The 19,861-nt window shown below is 37.3% G+C and overlaps 2 protein-coding genes across 4 annotated transcripts; both read left to right on the plus strand.

Moving 5' to 3' along the window:
• The first annotated feature begins 1,825 nt into the window (after positions 1-1,825).
• LOC104594743 (D-aminoacid aminotransferase-like PLP-dependent enzymes superfamily protein) lies at positions 1,826-8,810 on the plus strand. 3 transcript variants are annotated; one of them, XM_010255196.3, is made up of 8 exons: positions 1,826-1,988; positions 2,113-2,581; positions 2,670-2,787; positions 3,190-3,311; positions 6,016-6,101; positions 7,933-8,042; positions 8,144-8,176; positions 8,418-8,810. In XM_010255196.3, the coding sequence occupies exons 1-8, from the start codon at positions 1,898-1,900 to the stop codon at positions 8,472-8,474; spliced, it is 1,086 nt and encodes a 361-aa protein (XP_010253498.1). In that variant the 5' UTR covers positions 1,826-1,897; the 3' UTR covers positions 8,475-8,810. The 3 variants fall into 3 exon arrangements, 2 of the variants coding, with proteins under 2 accessions (XP_010253498.1, XP_088754252.1); XR_016082534.1 differs by having other exon boundaries at positions 1,828-1,988; positions 6,006-6,101; XM_088898126.1 differs by lacking the exons at positions 6,016-6,101; positions 7,933-8,042; positions 8,144-8,176; positions 8,418-8,810 and having other exon boundaries at positions 3,190-3,315.
• Positions 8,811-10,394: 1,584 nt separating this feature from the next.
• LOC104594744 (nuclear transcription factor Y subunit B-1-like) lies at positions 10,395-19,486 on the plus strand. Its single transcript, XM_010255198.3, has 7 exons — positions 10,395-10,684; positions 10,831-11,063; positions 11,145-11,274; positions 11,405-11,410; positions 11,532-11,606; positions 11,734-11,784; positions 19,147-19,486. The coding sequence occupies exons 2-7, from the start codon at positions 10,849-10,851 to the stop codon at positions 19,186-19,188; spliced, it is 519 nt and encodes a 172-aa protein (XP_010253500.1). The 5' UTR covers positions 10,395-10,684; positions 10,831-10,848; the 3' UTR covers positions 19,189-19,486.
• The last annotated feature ends 375 nt before the right edge of the window (positions 19,487-19,861 follow it).

Raw genomic sequence — 19,861 nt, forward strand, 5'->3', positions numbered from 1 at the left:
TTAAGTATGAAATGATGTGTCCAAATTTTAGTCGACTCGAAGAGAAAATCACTTCAAGTCCAAACGCACTGAGTCCCGACTGTGGGTTGGGCATGTTTTTGATAATCGAATCAAATTGGATTTGAACCATATATCCGATTGTTTAAACAAATCGAACTCGGAGACGCCGTATTTTCTATCCGATTTTGGATAAATGGATTGGATCGAGCCTATATCCAAATTTGATTTTATTACATTTGAATTCAAATTGGATCATAGCGGATTCTTTGAATTCCGATTATAATTGGATATTAAATAGTATAAATAAATTAGATTAAAATATTATATATTATTAATAAGATAAGTTAAAAATGGCTTTATCATCATATCTTATGAATAAAATGAATTAAAAATTATTTTTATAAAACTTGAACATATGACAATTTAATGAAAATAAAATGTTAAAATAAATTTCAATCACATATATAATATAATTTTTAAGTATATATGAGCATATGCAAATTTCTTAAATTATCCTTATGATTTAGTTAATTGACTAAGTGTATCATTATTGTTTGAAAATTGACTAATGCTACCTTTATTGTTTCAAAAAATTACCATTACCGTTAAAATATTAACAGAAGGGCTGAAATGCCCATTTAGCCCTTACATCAAATTGGAAGCTCATCTCATTCTCCTTCATCTTCCTTGGTCTGTCTTCACCACCCAGGTCCATATCTGGGTTCTGAGATGAGGTAGGCAGCTATGAAGACATAGATGTAGATTTGAGTAGCGGTGGTGTTCGAGAAAGGAGAACCACCACCTCTAGAAGTTGCAGTTGAGTTAGTTTCAAACAGTGTTGTGTGAGTTGCTTTTAGTGGTTCAGTCGCAAGCTTTGGGCTACTCTCAACAACTCAGTGGGTTGGGTTGTGAGCTCCGGCCTCTCACACTCTCTCTCTCTCGCCTCGTTCCCGGAGAGTGTCAATGGCAACGACAATTTCCTCCGATGGGGTTAGGGATGGGGATTGTTTTGGTAGGGTGGGGACGAGGACAAGGATTAATAGGAATCCTCGGTTGGGGTTAAGATGGGGATTGAGGTCCTTGCCAATTATATAATATATATTAAAACATATTTTAAACATTATTTATAATTTAAATTTTGTATTTATTTTAAGTAAATATATTTTTTTAGAAAAAAAATAATATTATCTGAAAACATTTTGGGGATTTGGGTCCCCACTGAAAACCCATCCCCATCGGGGATTGGGGATGGAGGACAAATTTTATCCTAGGTAGGGATCAGGGATGGGGATGGGGTTAATTTTAGAATCAGGGTCAGAAACGAGAAATATGATCCCCACCCCAAATTCACCCCAAACCCGCCCCATTGCCATTCCTAAGCGGCGGCAAGAAATCTCTCTCGTCCTTGTTTCTCTCCTCATCCATCAAACCAAACCTGACACTCAATCAGACAATCTGAAAGGTGAAACTAATGACTTGGACGTATTCCCCTTTGTTGTAGCGTTCGCTTTTCAGGACAAAACTAAGATCAGGTAAGTTTGATTATTATCGCATCTTCTTATTTTCCATGTTCTTTGTTTTGTTTTTCTCAATCATTTTACTATGAACTGGAATTACCCTTCGAACGAGAGGATAAGGGTAAAATTGGGTTTTAAAAAAATTATATGTATGTATAAAACTGGTCAATTATTAGAAACAGTAAAAATAACATCCATAAGGTTTGTTTAAGAAATTTACCCGCATTGGATCGAATAGGGGCAGATCCATATTTGATCCAATTATAAACTGATCGAAATCGAATTCGGAGCAGGATCGAATTCGAAATCGGATAATCGGATACCGTTTGCAGCTCTATTCCCAGCTCTCCTGTCCGTCCACCCAAAAGGAAAAAAAAAGAATGTCGAGTTGCAGGTTTTTGGTTGTCAATGGCGTAGTCTCCCGCACTTCTGACGTTCCTCCTGTCTCGCATTTCCTCGAAAACCATCCAGGTGGGTCAAAGTATTGGCTAAGAAAAAAAAAAAAAAGAAAAATTTGGTGATTGAGTTCTAATTAGCCTCTAGGAAATGGTTTTGAATTTTAATCTCTTTCAATGAAATTGAAATTAAAAACCAGGTGCTTATACGACCACTCGCACGCACACAAATGCTTCATATCTCTTATTCTGGGAGAGGCACTTGCGCAGACTTGCAGAATCAGCAAGGATTCTCTATGAATCTAGACCGGAACTCTTATTTGCTTCACTAGTGACTAGGGTTCCTTCATCGTTATCCTTGTCATTGTGGGAGCCCACAATTCGATCTCTTGTTAACAATTCATTGACAGAAGTGTTACCAATTGCATTAGAAGAAAGAAATTATGGAGAGGAATTGGCAGTTACTGCATTGGTAGGTGGCAATTATACCAAATTAAATGAAGAAGATGGCAGAGACGAAGAAGAAAGGATTTTTAGTCTTCTTGATGTATACGTGCATGTTAGCATTTATGTTCCACCTGCTTTTGGTGTTAGAACAAATGCAGCGCAATTAGCTGTTGTGGGTCGCGGAAGGGATGTTGCGAAAGCCAAGTTTTCGGATTGGGTCAGGTGAGTGTTTTTGTCTTGATTGTTTGAGAGTTTTATCTCTATTTTGATATTTCAGGTTGTGATTTGAGGATTTTTGTTTCCTACTCAGGCTTAGGAAATGCTTGGATAAGTTAAGGTCCCCTTGGGCTACTGAGGTGTTGTTATCAAATGATGGTGATCGGATACTTGAAGGCTGTGTCACGAATTTCTTCGTTGTTTGCCGCAGTGTGAGTTAAGCTCTCAGTGGTTTTCATCATAACTGATTAAACCAGAATTCCAGAAGGGAAATAAATTTGCATGCTATTTGTCCATTTCGTTTTCCTTTCTATGGAAATAAATAGAAGTGTCGAGCAACCAACAGCTATCAACAACTGTGTGTATATATGAACCTTTTCAAAATTTAATATGGTGAATTAATACTTCCTGCAAGTTCTACACGCCTTTTCTAGCAATTTGTTAGGTAACATGCTTTTGGTGCTGATAGGATCGCACAATTAGATGTTTTATGAAGTATGAATTGTACGTGTCATGTTTGGGTCCTATGAAGTATGGATTCTAAAAGCCATGTTTAGGAATTTGTGTTCAAAAGAAGATTCATAACTGTATAACTGGATGACATGTGTGTCCAGGAAAGCAAAGATGGTACAAGGAAAGATCTATTGGATCACAAAAGTTTTTGTTCTTTTGAAGTACAGACTGCCCCTGTCAATGATGGTCTCCTTCCAGGCATCATACGACAGCTTGTACTTGAGTAAGTTACTTGTTCTCATTGCAGAATTACAGATCTGCTTATTGTTGCTTTCTATTATATCCTTCACATTTGGCACTACAAATCAATGGCCAGGAAAATCCTGGGGTTTTCCTTGATTTGAAACCTGTAGATGATTGTATAATTCCTCTTTTTTTTTCATGCAATGGAAAATCTGATAACTTTCCTTTTTCTTTTGATCACCAACTGAATTTTTTATTGAAATATGTATACAATGTAATAATTTTTGTTTCTTTAGGATCCTGAAAAGATTACCTATGATCTGCTGTACATTTTTCTTATAAACAAGATATGAGTTGCATTGCCATTGACCATACTACACCCCTATATGAGTGCACTTCCATTTGCATATCACAACCCCTACCCTGTCCTATGCAATCTCCTACCATGACGTTATTTTGGGTAAATAAAAATAAATGAATCATTCAGAAGTAGTTTCTGTAGCAGTGGCTGCAATTACCTACTCCATTTTGGTTATTGAAGAGCTTCTTGGAGGATTTACAGTGGTAGGCTACTAGCTAGTAGCAATTTCATGAAAGCAAAGGGACAATAAACATCCTGTTGTAAAATATGGCAATTGTTTTTCTATAAGGTTGCATTTGGTAAGAATTGCAAATTCAAGTATGTGCGGTTCATGAAAATACAAACTTTGGTTTTGCATTGCTATATTTTGTATTCTTACCAAGCGTATTCAGTTATGGTGGGTACAAACACAAATTTCAAGACTGAAACCTACCATTTTTCACATTGACCAACTTTGAGTGCAAAGCTTGCTTCCTTACGTTTTGAATGTAAACATGTTAGAAAAACAAATTTACTGTCATTTTCAATACAAAACTTCATACCCATGTGGTAGATGGGTTGGCAGGAAAGTAATCAGTAATGTCCCAGCATCTTGACATGACAAGTTCAGAATTGAGGCCCCTTCATAATGTCTAAATGTTAGAACTCTTTGGAGGCTAGAGATGAGGTGGTTGAGATCCTTGATGATACTGGGGAATTGACCAAGAGAAGGTTGTCCAAGGGGAGTACTTTACAAGTTTGTTCACCTAGGAATAGGAAGGGGCAGGGATATGGGTGTTTTTGGAAACTGACAGACTCTTAGGCTGCCAATAGGAACTGGTTGGATAGAAGAGAAAAGGGATGTTGACAGACTCTTAAGCTGCTTTATGCATTGACCCCACATTGGCAGGAGCCTCGTGCACTGGGCTGCCCTTTATTCCCCTAGCCCTGCTGTTAAGGTGGTCAACAGACTCAACACTAAAAACCTTCTCACCAATCATAGATAAAAAGTAAGAACCTTATCAAGAAACATTAGGCACATAAAATGCTAACACTTTGAGGCAAACATCTTTTCCCCCATATCAACCTGAGTCAGCTGTCTTTGTCAAGCTCCCTATCAAAGCGATACAGCCAGAAGCACACCATCTAATTGTATTTCTCAACCTTGCATATGGTTAAACCCTTAAGCTCTGTTTAGACTTTAGACTAATATGAGAACAGCAGTTTACCATGCTAATTCCCTATCATAATCTCTTAATAACCCCAACGTAAGCCCTAATTTCTTGTATCCTCTTTTTTCTCTCTTTCTTTTTTTTTTCTGCTTTTTTTATGGTATTTTTTGAGAAGGTAACTGATATGTATTGTATATAGGCAGAAAAGGGTTATACACGAGAGAATATACCAAGAAGAACAAAGCTGAACAAAATATAAACAAGTATATGGAAAGTATTTTGTTGCTACTCTCTCATGAATCTAGTTTCCTTTTCTAGATTTATGACAAACATCAGATTTAACAGAATATTTTCAATTTTGTTCTACTTCTTTTCTTTGAAATCTCGTTTGAGTTCTCACAAGGCTCTGTATCACATACTTTCATCAGGAGATTATTGGCTTTATGCACTCTCTTTTTGACATCATTTTCTGAACAGTTTTTTTTGTTTGTTTTACTTTCCTGAATTTCTTATTGGTGATATTGTAATTATGCTACTAGGAAGATTACAGATACTTCCTGTAGGAATGGATTTCATAAGAAAGTTGAAATGATGTCCTGACAAGTTTATTCTTCTAATTAAATATGCAAATCGAGCTTACGTTAACTGCACTTTATAAAGCCCCATCTTTTTCCAAGGCTTCCAATACCTAAACCAACATGTTCATCCAAACTCTGAAGGCCTCAACCCCAATCACTGATTTAGCACTTACAGTTAGGCTTATGAAATCCTTTTACATAAGCTAATGCATGCTCAAACATAAGCCATAAATGCTGGACATTTATTCTATAACCATTAGAAACCTTCCTTTATTGACTTGAAATAAAATGGATGGCCATTCTTAGTGAGATTTTGGTGTTTATAGACTAAACTTTTTTCTGGACACTTTCTGTGGCCAAATATAAGCATTAAATGGTCATTCCTAGTTAGGTTTTGGTGTTTACAGACTCCAGTATATTTTGGGATGCTTACTTTGGTCTGATCTGATGAAATGTCTTGACAATTTATTTACAAAATTATCAGATGTTATGGCAATTGTACCTGGTCTGCAGTGCAATCTCCATCTGAATATGTTCTAAAGCTGCTCTTTTCTGCAATAAACAAATATGAACTGCTTTGGATTTCTATGATCTCTGGAAACACTTGATTAGTTCTTTTAATGTGAATATGTTATATTTTTCAGTTCCATGCAGGATATGCTCAAGCAAGGGAATCCCATTTCGAGAAGTTGCACCCTCATGGTCAGAGCGAGAACTTTGGGAAGAGGCATTTGTTACAAGTAAATATTGCTCATTCTTTCCTCTGCTGCAAGTATTGCAATCAGTTTTGAAGTAAAGTGTATTTTCTTTGATTCTTCGTGTCATCTCTTGCTTTTTGGAGTTTTTGGTCTTTTTCAAAGTGTTTTTGATGGAATTTCTGTGGAACATTTCTGTTGTTCCAGTAACAGAAACACAATTGTTTGCTGCTCTATGGAAGACCAGAAACATTCCCTATGAATGTTATCATACACTGTCTAAGTTTTTAAGAATGAAAATGTCTGAGGACCTCTCCCAACTATAGCAAATGCTTGACTAGTTTCCCACTTATCAAGCAATGGCATGCCAAATCTAATTTCGAAAATGTGATGCAATTTTAGGAAAATTTTAAGGAAAATGATTGGTAGAGTTTCCTCTAAAAAAGGAAAAAAAACTCAACTCCCATTAGAAAATGACAAACTCGGGAATTTTCTAGGAAGGATTTGACTAAAAGGAGCAAACTAAAAATAATGTGATTTTATAAAAGAGGGTTCTAAAACATTCTACTACATTTCTTCCTCTCTCTCTCTCTCTCATTTTGCTTTTTTCTTGGCTTTTCTTGAATATTCATAATTTTTTTTTCCTTTTTGGATTTTTTTTGGGAATTCATTTTTTGAGTTTCAGAGTTAGGGTTCAGAGAGCAAAGTGGGGGGAGGGGGGTATAGGTTTAAAAAGTCGAATTGAAGTAAAGGAGACAGTCTGCTACATCTAGAGTTGGGTTCTGCCATGGACATGTTTTTGTCAATATAGCGCCTTGCATTATTTTCAGTAATAACCTGCCTAGTCATCATTCACATTGTAATCGAATTTAATCATGGATGAAATGAGTATACATCCACATTCATTAAAAAAAAAGAAATGATATACATCCACTGGTGGTTGGTATAGTATGTTGACTGTGGACGGAATAGTATTGATTGAGATAGAGTTTAGGTTATAGTAATAAGCTGGCTCTAGAAAGAAGAGGAGACTGGATGGTGGTGCTATATTTCTGAGAAGTGGAAAGCCATTAAACTGTTACAAGGGATAGAGGTGAGGTGACTTGTAATTGGGTCAGAAGAAATGCAAATGCCTTTGCTGATACCCTTGCTAAACAAGGGGTGGGGAGAATTAGTTTATTCTGGGCTTTGTGGCAATTTTTTCACTTGGGGAGGGGTTAAGAAAGTTTATCCCTTCCTCCTTTCTATGCACTGGAACCATGTTTCTTCTTATTGAATGAAATTGATTCTGTTATGTATGTAAGTTTGGGTTATATGAAAAGATAACACTAATGAAACGTGCTTTAAAGCGAAAATGTTTAAGGATATATTGTATTTAGAAAATTTGTAGTGCAAACTTAGCAATAAGAGGAGGAATTATAGCAATGAGCCATTGCTTGGTACAATGGTAAAATTTCAGGTTGAAGAGCATGAGAATGTGGATTTAAGCCTGGAAGTTGTCTTGTACAAAAAATGCCAAACATTAGGTCTGTATTGAGTCCACCTCTCCCAAGACCCCATATGGCCATATGCATGGGATCAACCTTTGGTAATGGTCCTCTATAGGACTTAGGAATAGGAAATTGAGTACAATTAAAATTGTTTAATCTTGGTTAGACAATGCATCCTGGGGGGACATTGAAGAGGATCTTGATTATAGATGATAAAGAGAGAAAAAGAAGGTGTTGCCTATAGAATTAAATCAACATGGATGAGTCGCATCTGAAGCACTCTATTACCTACTGAACCAATACGAAGAGTGTATTCATTCAAGTTCTATCTGGAATGAACTTGATGGCACGTTTTATGGCTGAAGCTGGAAAAATGTGCTTTGCAGATAGCTTGAGACTTGTGCAGCATGTAGAGGCAATTCGGGTTCCAAGTTCATGGGAACTGTTGGAATCAAAAACCTGGGAGGAGTTATCATGGGAAGAGAAGCGGTTTAAGGTGTGTATAACTCATTTTCATTTATTCTGGTAGCTAGCTTAAGGATTTCTACTGCTCCAACCAGACCAACCTCTAATGGCCTTTTTCTATGTGAACATCAGGAGGGTCCAGGGATTATTACTGCAGAAATACAGGTAAACAAGTAGCTGCACTTTGTGATCATGAAGATGTGGGCTTGTGTACAGTAAGAAGGGATTACATCCCTGAAAATGAGGAATATCAAAGTAGAGAAATAAGATGAACCCTGTGCAAGCCAAATTGCTGATACCTATTTCACTTTTCTTCTTGGCAGTGTCAGCAACCAGTGTTAAAAGAAAATGGTCTACTGTTGTAGTTTTTACATTTGCATCTTTTTTGGTTATGTTATCTTTGCAGGGAGAGATAGTGGAGAGAGCAGGCTTTGAAGGAAGACCTGTAAGTAATTTTGTTTGATGGATCAGTGGCTTTTGCATTTCTGTATTCTTGGTAAGGTGCTTTGGTAACCTCTGGTCCGAGCCCTATTCTCAAGCGTTCTGATACAAGGCATTATTATACTGCCTCATGGTTTTACCTAATAAAGCAAGTTATAGCTGCCTTCAGTTCATGATTCAGAGATCAGATATCATGCAGCCATATTTAGCTATTAGGATATTATGCAGACATTACAATTTTCTATACTGTAGTTGTTGAGAGAGGAAACAATGTATGTGTTATAGACTGTTCATTCAGTAATGTGTTTGATATTGTTGTTGAACTCTTCTATAGATTTTGATAGACAAAATGATTGGATGAACTGTGGGGTACATTGAAGGCACCAGGACACATATTTTCAAAATGATTGTTCAAAATGTTTTTATCAAAGATATGCCTGAACTATGGGGTCCATGCCGGCATATTCCCTTTCTAACTGTACAAAAAGTGTTATAAAACAAGATAGTTCCAGGACCCACCCACCCAACGATTCATTGGCCGTCTCAAGTCTCAACACTATGATGCTCCCTTCTGGTCGTTTGTTCTCTTCTTAGAGGGATCTTCTTCCAGTTTAATAAAATTGTACAGTGGTCACGTTGATCTTTCCTGGTATGGGTAGTAGTAGTAGACTAGACTGAATATAGTAAAAGAGGTAAGTTGCGGCCTTGTTGTGGATGGGTGGGGGAAGTAGGTATGGGTCCATTTCTATCCAACATGCATACATGTTACCGTTGCCCAGTTTACCACTTAACCACCACCCAGTTCTCTGTAGCGTCTGATAACGGGTTAGGTTTTGTGCTATCATCCTGGTTCTCTCACTCACTTCCTTGGATTGCCTAATTTCCATTTTGGTTCACCTTCACCAGCTGCCTATTCAGGAATGATGACATGAACGAAGAAGAGGAAAGAGAGACGTGCAAGGGCGGTCGGCGGTCGGGGAGGTGGCAGTGCTGCATTGCAGCGGCCTGCGGCCGTGGGTTCAGGGGACCACCACCACCGGCCCTGTACACTTGGAAGCATCATCCAAGACACAGATGGTGAGAGAAGACGTAGCCCCTTCTTCTGGTGTGTTCTAGAAAGTTTACGGTGCGAGGACTCCCATACCGACGGTTGTGCCGCATCAGTCATCATACAATCATTCGCTTATTCCTATCTGTGCTCTGCTGATCTTTACCGTCCAAGCAAATCCCGCTGCCTTCCGATTTAATTTCGGTACGCCCATCAAAAAGGTTAGGGTAGGGTAGGCACTAGGCACTAGGCAAGGCATCTCCATCCGGTGGCCCTTGCTACGCGGCACGCTGTCTCCCCGTCAATGGACCAGTTTGATGATCTGGGCGATTCCTCACACATTATCGACTGATATCCGTACAACCTTGATGAGACGGTGATGTCTAGCGGGGTCCACTTTCACTATGTGATGCTTGTCTGTCATCACCGTCCAGTCTTTGCCTCGCCTCGAGTCAAATTTTCTTCCTTTCCTTTTTTTGCCCTTTTTTTTTTTAAATCAAACCATAAAAACCGCTACAACCCTTTGATGTGTTGTCATGGCCCACCTTAAGACTTCTTGGCGGGGCCATTGCAAATACATCTAAGGCCATGATGTTCGGTTTTAGCCCTGCGCTAAGACAGTGTGGCAGCAAAGTTAATAATTATCTATACGGACGGTGGAGAATTGGAGATGGACTCCTATAATGCAGTGAGAGCGGTTTTGGGCAAGAAGAAGACGACGCTTTTTTTTATCGAATTTTTACAATTCTTTCGTGCAACGCTAATACAGATAAAAAAAGGCAATCTACGCTAAAATTAGCGATGTACTGATGTCCTATGATCGAATGATTTATTATCGTGTGACCCACCACCATTATAGAGTAGATCAATCACCGTCGTGTCTAACTGGACGGAGATGCGGGGGTTTCATAGATGTAACAAGTGTAGGAGAGTTGCAGAGAAGTTTATCCCCCGAAGCTGCCGAAGGGAAAGAAGCACATGTCCTTGGCAACAGCGGAGAGGCTTATAAGAAGGAAACGAAGAACGGACGGTGTAGATAAACAAAGTGAAGGCTCAAACTCTCATCTCGGTCGTCTCCTTTCTCCTCTCTTCTCCAGCGTCCGATCTCCTCTTTGAGGAAAAAAAATCCACCGATTCTTCTTCGACGCGCGCCAAATACAAATCTTTCGTTCCTTCCGTCTCAGGTGAGTTTGTGCTTTTATCTTTCTCCCTCCACGTCCCGCTCTTTACTGGTATGAGTTATGACCATGGTGGAGCTAGGGTTTCTGTACTTTGAAAAGCTAGGTTTTTTTCTTCCATTGATGTTCTTCTACAACTCTCGCCCTGCCAGCCTAGGTTTTCGACGGTCATGGCAGACGCTCCGGCGAGTCCCGGCGGCGGCAGCCACGAGAGCGGTGAGCAGAGTCCGCGTTCGAACGTTCGGGAGCAAGATAGGTTCCTTCCCATCGCAAATATCAGCCGGATCATGAAGAAGGCACTTCCAGCTAACGGCAAGATCGCCAAGGATGCCAAGGAAACTGTACAGGAATGCGTTTCGGAGTTCATTAGTTTTATCACTAGCGAGTATGATACAAATTTCTGTGATTATTAATTTCAAAGGTTAGGGTTTTATTGTTTGACCTAATTTTTGGGTCTGTGTTGTAGGGCAAGCGATAAATGCCAGAGAGAGAAGAGAAAGACGATTAATGGGGATGATCTTCTCTGGGCTATGGCGACGTTAGGATTCGAAGACTATATTGATCCGCTCAAGGTGTATCTCAATAGGTACAGAGAAGTAAGTATTGCCTTCGTTCGGTTCTCTTAATATTTGCCCTATATTTTTAACCCGAGAAGTGAGAAATTTAAACTGACAAATTGAAAATTTTCTTCCTGGTTGACTTTTTGGGTTGAACGCGATATTGCAGATGGAGGTAAGAGGCTTTTCTTTAATTTTGTTAATTTGTTATTTTGAGTTGATATTTTTACTATTTTTTTATTTGATAGTGGATAATAAGTTTGTTCTGCAAATTAATCTGATACGGCTTTTGGCAGGGCGATACTAAGGGATCTGCCAAGAGTGGGGACAAAAAAGATGGAGTTGGAGTTCAACAGGCTCCAAATGCCCAGGTAATAGAATCTTCATCAGATATGTTTTTCTTTTATTGTTAGCCTTGTGTATAGCTTTCACGGAATAAATTTATAAGCGCAAGCTTAGTATCACCTTCATTCTGAGTTTGGTAACTAAATTTGACAGATTTCTCACCAGGGGTCTTTCACACAAGGCTCGAACTATATGAATTCTCAAGTAATGTTTTCATCTCTCTGTCTCTTTCAGATTTAATGCTCTACTGTTGCTTCAATTTTTTCGCATCATGGGGCTAAAACAATGGGGATATCCCTAGCACATCCCCATACCTATAACACCCCTTCAATACTGGTGGAAATGGGATTTGATCCCGAGTTGCCGCTACAACCATCCAGAGAACTTACCAACTGAGCCACGATCCGTTGTCTCAAGTGCATGCATTGCCCCATCGGCATTCATTAAGACCTTGTTAAAGAGTTAGGAATAAAAAGAAATAAGAAAATGAAGAGTGAGATGACGTTAATGGCTTTATATGCATTTGAATGCTTGCAGAACAAACAACAGATTTTTTTTTTCTGTGATTTAGATGATTCTCCCCTCCTGCTCTGTTGTTGTCTTGCTCATTTGGCATAGTTTTCATAACTAATAGTCTTAATACAAAGTTTCTGTAAGCTTTCAAAAATTTGAAACTTTAGTTATTGATCAATTTTTTTTGAAACTTTAGTTTGATAGATTTTTTCCATGCTTGGAAGTCATTGGAGGTTACCATGTTATGATTATTTTCTAAGGGCTTTGTTATTATGCTCTTCTGCTTGATGATGTAGCATTTTATGTGACTTGGTTGATCTCATGAAATGGTTGTCTTATTTTAAGTTGTTTAGCCACATAAGATGCAACAGATTCAATTAATGACCAAATTAAGTTTGTCTTTGTAAGCGATATCTAGAATGTTAAAATTATTGATTTCGTGCACTGTAATATAAATTGATTGTCACATCACAATAATGCTATTCTTTGACATAGTGCGATTGCAAAGAAAATGAGAGAAAAGAAAGAGAAAAGGAAAAAGAGAATAAAGACTTTCTTTTGGGACAATTGGAGAGAGTGGGTTAGTTTTCTTCTTTTCATATGCTTTCTCTATCTTTGAGAAAGAAAATAAAAGATGACAAAGAGAAAATTTAGTTTTCTTTTCATTTCCCTTGTCAGCCAAACTAAGGACAGTTACTTTCTTTAGATTTTGTTTTTGCTCTTCCATTTCCTTTGCAGAAAAACATAGTTTTAGTCGGTTTGGAATTGAAAACATGTCCTCATGATCATCTTGTTGGCTTACAAGTATAAGTGGTAGCATCATGATTGTGTTGTATCATATTAATAAAAAAAATGATTGTGTTGTATCATGATCCCATGTGATGTCTACACCATTCTTCATAGTGATAGACCTTATAAGAAGTAAAATAATTGTACTTTCCATGTATTTTTTGGATTCTGGCGGCTTTCATGTTAGAAGGGTCTTTTATGTTGGAAAGAAGCAAAAATCTCAGAAGTGTTCTTCCTCTTTTTTTTCTGGCATCAAGAGTCATTTTTTAGACTCTGGACTTGACAGTTGGACTGTCAGAACCAGTAACAGGTGGCCTTTCTAGTTTTTAACCTTGGGTTTTCAATTTTTTTTTTTTTTTGAAAAACCAGATGACCTGCCATTAACTCGGACAAACCATTGAAAACTATCCTAACCTAAACAATTTTCAACAACCTTTCAAGTTGTTGCTTTATCACAAGTTTAAAACTGACAACAGAGAGACTCGAATTGTAATCTCCCCCTCGAAAAGAATATCATATTACCATCAAATCACACACAAACAAATCACAACTTATACATATTTTATAATATTATAATTTTTTATAGTTATATACATGATGCCAATGTACTGGTTGGACCATGATGACCCAGTATCCTTTTCAGATTCGTGAAAGTTTGAGTTAAACATCATTAGTCAAGAGCTTGTAATTGGTTCATATTAATGAATGTTGATGCAGTGAATTGATGAAACTACAATAGGATGTGATTTTGCAAAGCATGACATTGTTGTTTACAGAAGATTGGTGAGCTAGGAATACCAGGATTACAAAGTTGGGACACGACTATTGTTGTAGATTTAAATCATGTTTTACTGGGTTTTAGGAATGCATTTAAACAATATATTTCTTAAGCGGTAATTTACTAACCTAGGTTGTTTGTTAACCTCCATGGCATTAACCTAGTTGATGTGCATGGGAGGTTAGGGATGGCAACTTGGGTCAGATTGGATTGGTTTGAGATTAACCTTAGCCCAACTCAATCAAAACCTCAACCATAATCCTAATCTAACCTGATATTCAGCATGAGGTTCTCATCCCTAACCCATAAGCCAACCCATTCGTGTGATAGAAACCAAGGTTCAAAGTATCGATACACCCGATACAAACAAACATGTGTATCAGGTTTCTCGATACTATCAAAACCTTTTTTGTTTTCTTTTATTTTTTTGATGAATAATAATAAGTTTATTGATTCAAAAGCAAATTAGAGTGAGTTCATACATCATCCCAACGAGAGGCGCGAGCTACAGCCCCTCCTTGAAGCTTACAAGTAAACTAGGAAAGAAAAACAAGAATCACAACTGAGCCCAAAATAATTCTTCCCTATTTACCCCTTGCTTAGCTAACACATCTGACAAGGTATTTGCTGATCTCCCCATCCACTATACAGTGACCAACATATTCCTTGTCAACCAACTAAATTTCTTCATTTCATTCTTGTATCGCCACATAGCCTCTTCAGAAATTTTCAACCAACCCACCACCACTTTGGAATCCCCCTTGATTATTAGGTGTTGTACCCCTAGCTGGTTTGCAAATTGAACCCCTTGTACAGCAACTAAAAGTTTTGCCCTGATGGAATTCCCAATTCCCAAAGGACCTGAGTAGAGCAACAAGATCTCTCCCTTCTCATTTCTCAAAGCACCCCCCACTCTGGATAATCCTGGATTACCCATGCTGCTTCCATCAAAGTTTAACTTAATTGAGCCTTCGGGTGGAGGAGACCAGCTTGTAATTGATTTGGCCTTTAAAGATGAACACCTTGCTACTGTTGACCAATTTCTCCAAATGTCATTAAAGGAGAATTGATGAAAGATTTCCAAGGTCTTCAACCAATGTATTGCCCTGTTTAACACACAGTCTTTCAAATCTTGGCTGTTCCTTTCCTTATCTTGAAAAATTCTGAGATTCCTTTCTTCCCAAAGAGTCCAAGTCAAGGCAGCACGAGCACATCTCCACATAATTCTCCCTATATTTGTTTTCTTTTAACTAAATATTTTCACAGGAAGCCAGTTTAAATGTTATACTATAACTGTTAAAAGTGAGAGTTTCTAGAAAGCCTTAAGGCATTTTGGTGAGCCCAGTGTTTTACAAGCGCAAGGGCCAATTTGCACCCAAGGCACAAGGTGAGGCGCACACCTTTTTAAGCAACATATTCCTGTTAAAGTATGAACTTCATGTTAAAGTATTTTAAGTCAACATATTCCAACATACTCATGAGAAGAAAAAGAAAGAAAAGAAATTTCAAAAAATATAGGGGCTGAACCCCTATTTCTGTTAGGAAAAAGAAAAGAAAAGGTGGAAGAAGAAGAAGAAGAATTTAGTATATAAACACACAAAATTAGTAAAGAAAAAGAAGAAAATGTGTTGATTGGACAACATTTTATGTTCTTCCTTACTTATTCCTTCGGGTTTTGAAGTCTTTGAGGGTTCAATACAGCATTTAGCAATGTTTGTGTTGATTAAACCCTAACAAATAAGAAAATAATAAAAATAAATTAATATATAAACACACAAATTGAATATTTTAGTTTAAAAATGTCTATTTTATAATTATAACCTAAAAAAATTAAGAATATAGAAGTTTTTTATAACACACTATAGAAAACTGCTTGGCCATTAGGAGAGGCGAGCCTCCAAGGGCGCCTTGTTGCCTAGGTGCTGCCTTGACAACTATGCTTGTAGGTTCAGCTCTGGGTGTGCTAAACCATTTAAATCTAGAAATCATGGCTATAATGGACAGTTTATTAAATTACCTATTCATACATCACAATAATGGTTACTTCTTCAAAACATAACAAGGCAGGTGAAGTAGCGAGGTACACCTAGGTTTGGGTGAGATGTACCCTATAAAACATGAGATGGACTTGGCTTTTCATGAAAATCATTCTCTACTTGAGCCTATGAAAAGGAAGAAATATTTTTGAGGATGAGTAAAAGAGACTAATCTGATCTAACCTCATCATCTGATATTCCTAGTTTTACTTGAATTTGTATTTTTTAAACAAGAGATGGTGGGACACTAACCTCGTCATCTGATCAAAAGTAAAAGAGACTAATCTGATCTTTATTCATAAACTGCATGCTTGGGCCTGACTTGGCAAGCAGGATTCTATCACCATAGTACAAAAGAATACTTATTAGTCCCTGACTTGGCAAGCATATCAGTCATTGCATTTAGTTTTCTTGTGATCAGTCTAGTGTGGGCGTTAAGAATAGACTCTCCTCTCATTCCACTGGTTAATATTCCATGAACCATTGCTTTCCTTTTGGCCCACTTGTTCGCAGTTGAGCCCATAGTTAGGTACAACTTGGGTGGGTACTTTTGTTAAATTTTGAATGGGCCTGACCTGAGGGCCTTGGCCCTGATGCAGTGTAAAATTTGACTTAGGTACCTGAGTTGCACCTATTGTCAAAATCTTACTACTAATGAAATGATGTACATTTCAAATCATGAATTCCAAAGGTTTTGATCGTATCTTACATCTTAATCCTTTTCTTAAAAAGTCTTACAATTAGCATTGGATTTTTTATTCAATTTATTTATATTATTGATTTTTTATAATGTTCGTTTAGAAAATAGGAATACTCTTGCAATTTATGATATTTTCTTCATCAGCAATGTATGAAACAAATTTTATTCAATTTGATTGAATTCTCTCTACAATTTACAATATGAATATCAGAATATGGTTTTTAGAATATTACAAAAGGCTGATTTTCAGGTGGTTTTGTGGTGAGACTAGTAGGGACAATCATTTCATGATCTTTTAGATGCCTAGATGGGTAACAAGATCAGTTAACCTCTACACTAACTTACTAGCAAGGAAAGGGTAACAAGATGCCACCTGCATTGGGTGCCTAACAGCTAACACCATGGAATAAAGTTTGTTTATTGGGGTTTTCCAGCATTGCGGGTTTAGTAAAAAAGTGGCATTTTAAGCCTTTTTCTTTTTACATTTGGTTTGTTGATTGAACTCATGAGTCATGAGCCACACTATGAAACTTTGGAAAAGGATAATTGAGAAAAAAAGATGTGTATGAGGGGTTTATTCCAGGGAGATCAACTATGGAGGCTGTCTTTTTTTTTTTGCGATCATTGATAGAAAAGTTTAGATAGAAAAAGAGGGATCTTCATTTATTAATTTAAAGAATGCATATGATAGAGATGCTAGAAGGAGATAATATGGTGGGTTTTGGAAAATAAAGAGGTTCCAAAAGGTATATAGACCTAATTAAAGATGTATACGAGGGTTCAACATCCATGTTAGAAAATCTATGGAAGAGACATTAAGTTTTATAGTTATGATGGGTCTTCACCAACGTTTAACACAGCCTTTTTTTTACACTAATCATAGATAAGTTGTTTAACATATTCAGGAGGGGTCCCATGGTGCATGTTGTTTGCTGATGGCATTGCTTTAATCGATGAAACTAAAGAAGGATTAAACACAGAATTAAGCTTATGGAAACTTTAGAAACAAAAGTTTTTAAGATAATTAGGATTAAAACAAAGTATATGATACCTAAATTTAATAATAATAGTACAATCAGGGTACACTTAGGACTGGAGACCAAAAGTTCAGTCAATGTGACCTTTTCAGGTACTTTGTTTCCACAATTCATAACAAGAGAGCGATTGAGAATGTTGTTGAATTAGTCCAGGATGGGCAAAATGGAGGGGTATCAAAAGTGTTGATAAGCAAATACCACTTAGGTTAAAAGGAAAGTTCTATAGAACAGTTGTAAGGCCAGCCATGGTGTATGGAGTAGTGTTGGGCAGTTAAAAAACATGTCCAAAAAATGAGTGTGGAAGGATTGGATGAGCGGAAAAATTGGATAGGATAGGATTAGAATTAAATCATTTGAAGGAACCTAGGAGTAGCTCAATAGATGATGAAGTACTAAGATGGTTTGGTCATGTGCATAGAAAACCATCAACAGTGCTCATAAGAAGTGATTTGTTGTGAATTAAAGGGATAGAAGGGTTAGGTGTAAACCAGAAAGGACATGTGTAGTAGGAAATTATTTAAACACCAATGATTTTACAATGGATATGGCATTAAATAGAACAGAATGGTGAAACAGGGGATTCATGTTGCTGATCCCATGTGGTGGGGATAATGCTTGGATGATGATGATCATTTGTTGATTATTCTCTTCTTTGTAGTTACTTTCTTTCCTTTTCCTTTATTTTTACCATAATTACTGATTAGAAAAATGAGGTTTTAGGGGACTTTAGTAGTGTAGGGTATACAAATTTTGTCATGAAGATGACCCTAGAATATGGTTAAGATTGGCGTAAATTGAGCTGGTGTTTAGGTTAATGAGGAAAGAACTTAAGTTTTTGCGTAATGGCTCTTTTTGTCATTTCAATACTCCCAAGTTGTGGGGCCTTGAATATATGATCTACTTGAGACATCCCTGATTTGCATTCTCCGATTTATTCCCATTTCTCATCATTCTTTTATGCTTTACTTAGTTCTTTTTTTTTTGGTGAAAGCTTTGCAAAATTCAGGGGAGCCTCCAGCTTATTGTTGCAAGGTTCCCTCCAGTAATGTCCCTTTTATGTTCAAGGCTCCTTGTATATGGATGTTTTTTTCTTCTCAGTTTTTAAATCTTCAATACATTGTTGGGGGGAATGGTTTAGTAGATTGTGGATGAATGTTAGTTATACTGAAATTGGTTGGATTTGGATTTAATACTGTAGTGTACTTTTGAAATTATATATGGTTCCTTTTAGCAATCTCGTATTTCTAGCGAGGTGTGTAGTGGATTAGATTGGCTGTGTATATAGTATCAGTCAAGTGCAGAGCAATTTTTTTAGAAACTGAGTCAGCGAAAACCTTGTACATGGTCAGCTCGCCGGTTACTGGTTGGTTATCTGGGAAGTTGGTTTGAAATCATTGTTGACTGCAAAATTTAGTGTACAAAGGCATATTGGTGTATGAGTCATCATTTTATCTTTTTAGACTTTTGAACAAAATCTAGAGTCTATATGAAATGGTTAGATTCATATCATGGTCTTTTTGCAATTTGGTTTTAGTTGACACCACTCAATTTACATGTAACCCTATAGCATGTATTATATATGCTTTTTTAAGTTTGTTCTGCATGACCATGTAATATACATGTGTTACGTGAATTTACTTGTTATAGGAGGGAAGAGAACAGATTTATGAGCTTGGATTGAAGACTGATGAATTTACTTTCTGAAATTTGCAGTCTCAAGGACATCTTCTGCTTCCCATGCAAGGCTCAGAGTAGGCGCTATTCTTCTATTTGACTACTACTATACTTGTTTGGAATTCCATGGGAAGGAGGTCCCGTTTGGCACAAAAGGCGTCTAATATCATCTTTTTGGACCGAGAGCTAGACCTCTTTGGGCGATGGGTGGTGGTGTTGTCGTCGGACAATGAGATGTTTTCTAAATTTTGTATATTTATGGGTTTCTGTTTTTTCCAAGGACGCTAACCCTTTTAAGGTCATGTAGACATGGAGGAATAATTTTATAATGTATGTTCATAGGAGACAAGTACCAGCCATTCTCTTTCGTTTGTTGAAATTTGAAAGCTTTCTTAACATTATCTAGTGCTGCTATGTTTATCAACTTTTTTAACAGATTGCGTTGTGATTTACTTGTTTAGGATTTAGGAGATCGGATTTGCTCCTCACTTAGCATGCCTCACAGCATGTTTCAGCTGTGCATTTGGAACATCTCCTCCGTCATTAGAACTTTTTATTCATAGAATCATAGGGATATGTTCTTAATGCACGGTTGAAGCGTGCTGTGAGGTGCAATCTGTGAGGAGTAAATCCAAACTCAGGATGATGAGATCGGATTGGATTTGTTCCTCAGTGTGCTTTACACGGATCTTTTAGTACGTTTCAGCCGTGCATCTGAAATCTCTGTAATTAAAAATTTTTACTTATGGGGAGA

This window comes from Nelumbo nucifera, chromosome 2 (genome assembly GCF_055504915.1).
Source record: "Nelumbo nucifera cultivar China Antique chromosome 2, China Antique-T2T, whole genome shotgun sequence".
Taxonomy (NCBI): Eukaryota; Viridiplantae; Streptophyta; class Magnoliopsida; order Proteales; family Nelumbonaceae; genus Nelumbo; species Nelumbo nucifera.